Source organism: Sinocyclocheilus rhinocerous, unplaced genomic scaffold (assembly GCF_001515625.1).
Source record: "Sinocyclocheilus rhinocerous isolate Xijiao unplaced genomic scaffold, SAMN03320098_v1.1 scaffold4462, whole genome shotgun sequence".
Lineage (NCBI taxonomy): Eukaryota > Metazoa > Chordata > Actinopteri > Cypriniformes > Cyprinidae > Sinocyclocheilus > Sinocyclocheilus rhinocerous.
This window is the reverse complement of record NW_015647436.1, coordinates 83415-86126: the sequence shown is the minus strand read 5'-3', so window position 1 is coordinate 86126 and position 2712 is coordinate 83415. Positions and strand designations below refer to the sequence as shown.

At 28.5% G+C, this 2712-nt stretch overlaps 1 protein-coding gene across 2 annotated transcripts in view; it reads right to left on the bottom strand.

Annotated features, from left to right (window-relative positions):
* Positions 1–2712, bottom strand: part of LOC107709093 (O-phosphoseryl-tRNA(Sec) selenium transferase) — a 14696-nt gene that overhangs the window by 7302 nt on the left and 4682 nt on the right. For both annotated transcript variants that reach the window (XM_016513498.1, XM_016513499.1), the window contains 3 exons: positions 2284–2437; positions 1200–1302; positions 985–1114 (listed from right to left, as the gene is read on the bottom strand). In XM_016513498.1, coding sequence (XP_016368984.1) covers positions 985–1114; positions 1200–1302; positions 2284–2437 — 387 coding nt within the window. The remainder of the gene's footprint in view (positions 1–984; positions 1115–1199; positions 1303–2283; positions 2438–2712) is intronic.

Sequence of the window (2712 nt, the reverse complement as noted above, 5' to 3'; positions counted from 1 at the left end):
CTGTCAAACGATTAATCGCAATTAATCGCATCCAAAATAAAAGTTTTTGTTTACAATATATATGTGTGTATTGTGTATATTTATGTATATAAAATACATAAACATACAGCATATATTTTGAAAATATTTACATGTATATATTTATGTTCATATTATATATATATATATATATATATATATATATAAACATATTTCAACCAGTAAGGATACAAGGGAAAAAAGGCAAGAAAAATTAAGATATTTCACTAATTGACCATTTAATTAATGTATATAATGTAATGTAATAACTAGTGCTGTCGATTAATCGCATAATTTATATCATATATAAATATATTTAATATATAAACATAACATATTTTTCTTAAATATATACATGTATGTGTTTGTATTTATATATACATAATAAATATACACAGTAAACACACATGTATGTAAACAAAAACTTTTATTTTGGATGCGATTAATTGTTTGACAGCACTAGTAATAACCATTCATATCAAAGCATATTTAAAATGTAAATAAAGTGTAATAATACCATTTAATTTAACTTATATTGTTATATCAATGAGACAATAATAGCTCACAAAACAGCTGAACAAAATAAATAAATAAATAATTCTTGTACCATTTATTAACTAGGCTTTAGGGAAAAAGTTTGACTCCTAATGCACAGCGTTGCATTTTTGCTAAAAATGGTCTCAAATTTACTTGTAAGCCTCCCATAAAAAAAAAAAAAAGTAAAATGCTAACTTTGTAAATAAATATTTAGTTTTCCAAAAGTGGTAAGTCGTCATTATTTGATGCCATTTTGTGACTTTAGTGAGATGTTGCAGTTTTTAATCACATATAGTGAAAATTAGTTTTAGTATTGTATTTCACACTTTTGAATTGCTGCTGCAACTATATGCATACAGATTTCAGAAATTAGGTTTGCATAAATCACTCATCTATAACACATTTGCAGTTTAAAGGGAATATGCATACCTGGGTACATCTTACTGATCTCCTTAATGAAGTTCTCATCAAAGCCTGCGATGATGGCACCGCCGACCGGGACCATGAAGTTTTTATCAAGACTCTGGACAAAGGCATCGATTCTCCCAACGCGAGCCCCCTAAAAACACTTCATAAGCCAATTCGGTTTCACTGAAATAAGTAGATTTTGTAGTAAATTCACACAAAAAAAGATGAAATGTTACCTGCTGAATAAGGTGCATGCATTTGGATGACTGCATTCCATAAGCGTTATTGACTATATGGGGAATATCATGCTTTGCACACAGAACAGCAAGTTCCTCGAGCCTGTAAAAAGTCAACGGAATAAATAGACTTTAAATAAATTAAATTGAATTAAACTAAAATAAATACATTTGGGTCAAAGATGTTAAGAAAGTGATTTTATGTCCATAGAAAGTGCATTAAATGTAAGTAAAGTGTCTACTTTTAAGGTTTCAAATAAGTTTTTGGAGAATAAAATGTCACAATTTTTGGTTGAAAATGTTACATTGTCATTCAGTGTAACACAATATTTATGTAAAAATTCAAACAACATGCTTATTCTGACTTTTATATATTCTTTTAAAATATATAAAAGAATAAGGGAGCATATTAAATTTGATTGTGTTTTAAATGAGTAAAAAATACTGACTGACAAACGGGCAAAACCTAGGATCGTGGTAAATGTAAAAAATTTAAAATTACAACTAATTAGTATTTGGGGTGAAAGTAATATTATAATCTTATATATTATCTATAATTATAGTCTTTTAATATGCCATAATTTATTTTTGTTGTAAATATGCCGGACAAGATTGTTACGCTGAACGACATTTTAGTGGGTCTCTTCTGTAAATCAGGGGAAAATGTATGATATTTTTTTTTTGTTTTGATTCAGTTTTTTTGCTCAGAAAAACAAAAACAAAATTGCAATGAAATTAAACAGAATTATTTTTTTTGACATTTTTTGGGGAAAAACAACAACAATTTAAAGCAGTATTACACTTATTGTTTTTATGCTTAAACCCTTTTTCGTCTTTGACCCATTTACAAAATTCAAGCATTTTTGTCTAAGGCCTCCATTAGCGTTTCTCAAAAAAATAAACAAATAAATAAATAAAATTAAAAAAAAGAGAAAAAATATACTATGCGAGTAAATAATGACAGAATTTTTTCTCTTTTTTGGGAACTATTCTTTTATACTTTACCTATACACGCTTACGGAAACTTATGGTCAAATATTTATAGTAAAGAAACAACATATTTTAACTACAGGTTTTGACCTGCCTGTCAGGGACTCGTGGAGCGAAACAGGAAGTGGTGGAATGGACACACAGGAAGTTCTCAGCTCCCAGCTCCTCGATCTTCCTCTCCACTTCCTCCAGGTTTGTCCTCAGCTCGTCTCCTTCCAGCACATTCTCTATCACCACAGGCTCAAAGCCTTTCAAAGATGAAAAACATTTGGCGTAAGATTCACTATTAAAATAATTTTCTTTACTAATATAAATTAAGCTCCATGAAGGTCAACTATACTGCATATTCCTGTTTTTATGAAACATGAAAAATGTAAAAAATGGTGCAGAGACAATTTCCACGCAGAAATCGCTAGTAAATTTACAAAGAAACATTGAATTAAACGTGAAATTTTGAGGCATTAAAATGTGCTCCAATAATCATTATTTACAACCTCAAAAAAAAAAAAAAAAATTTTTTTTT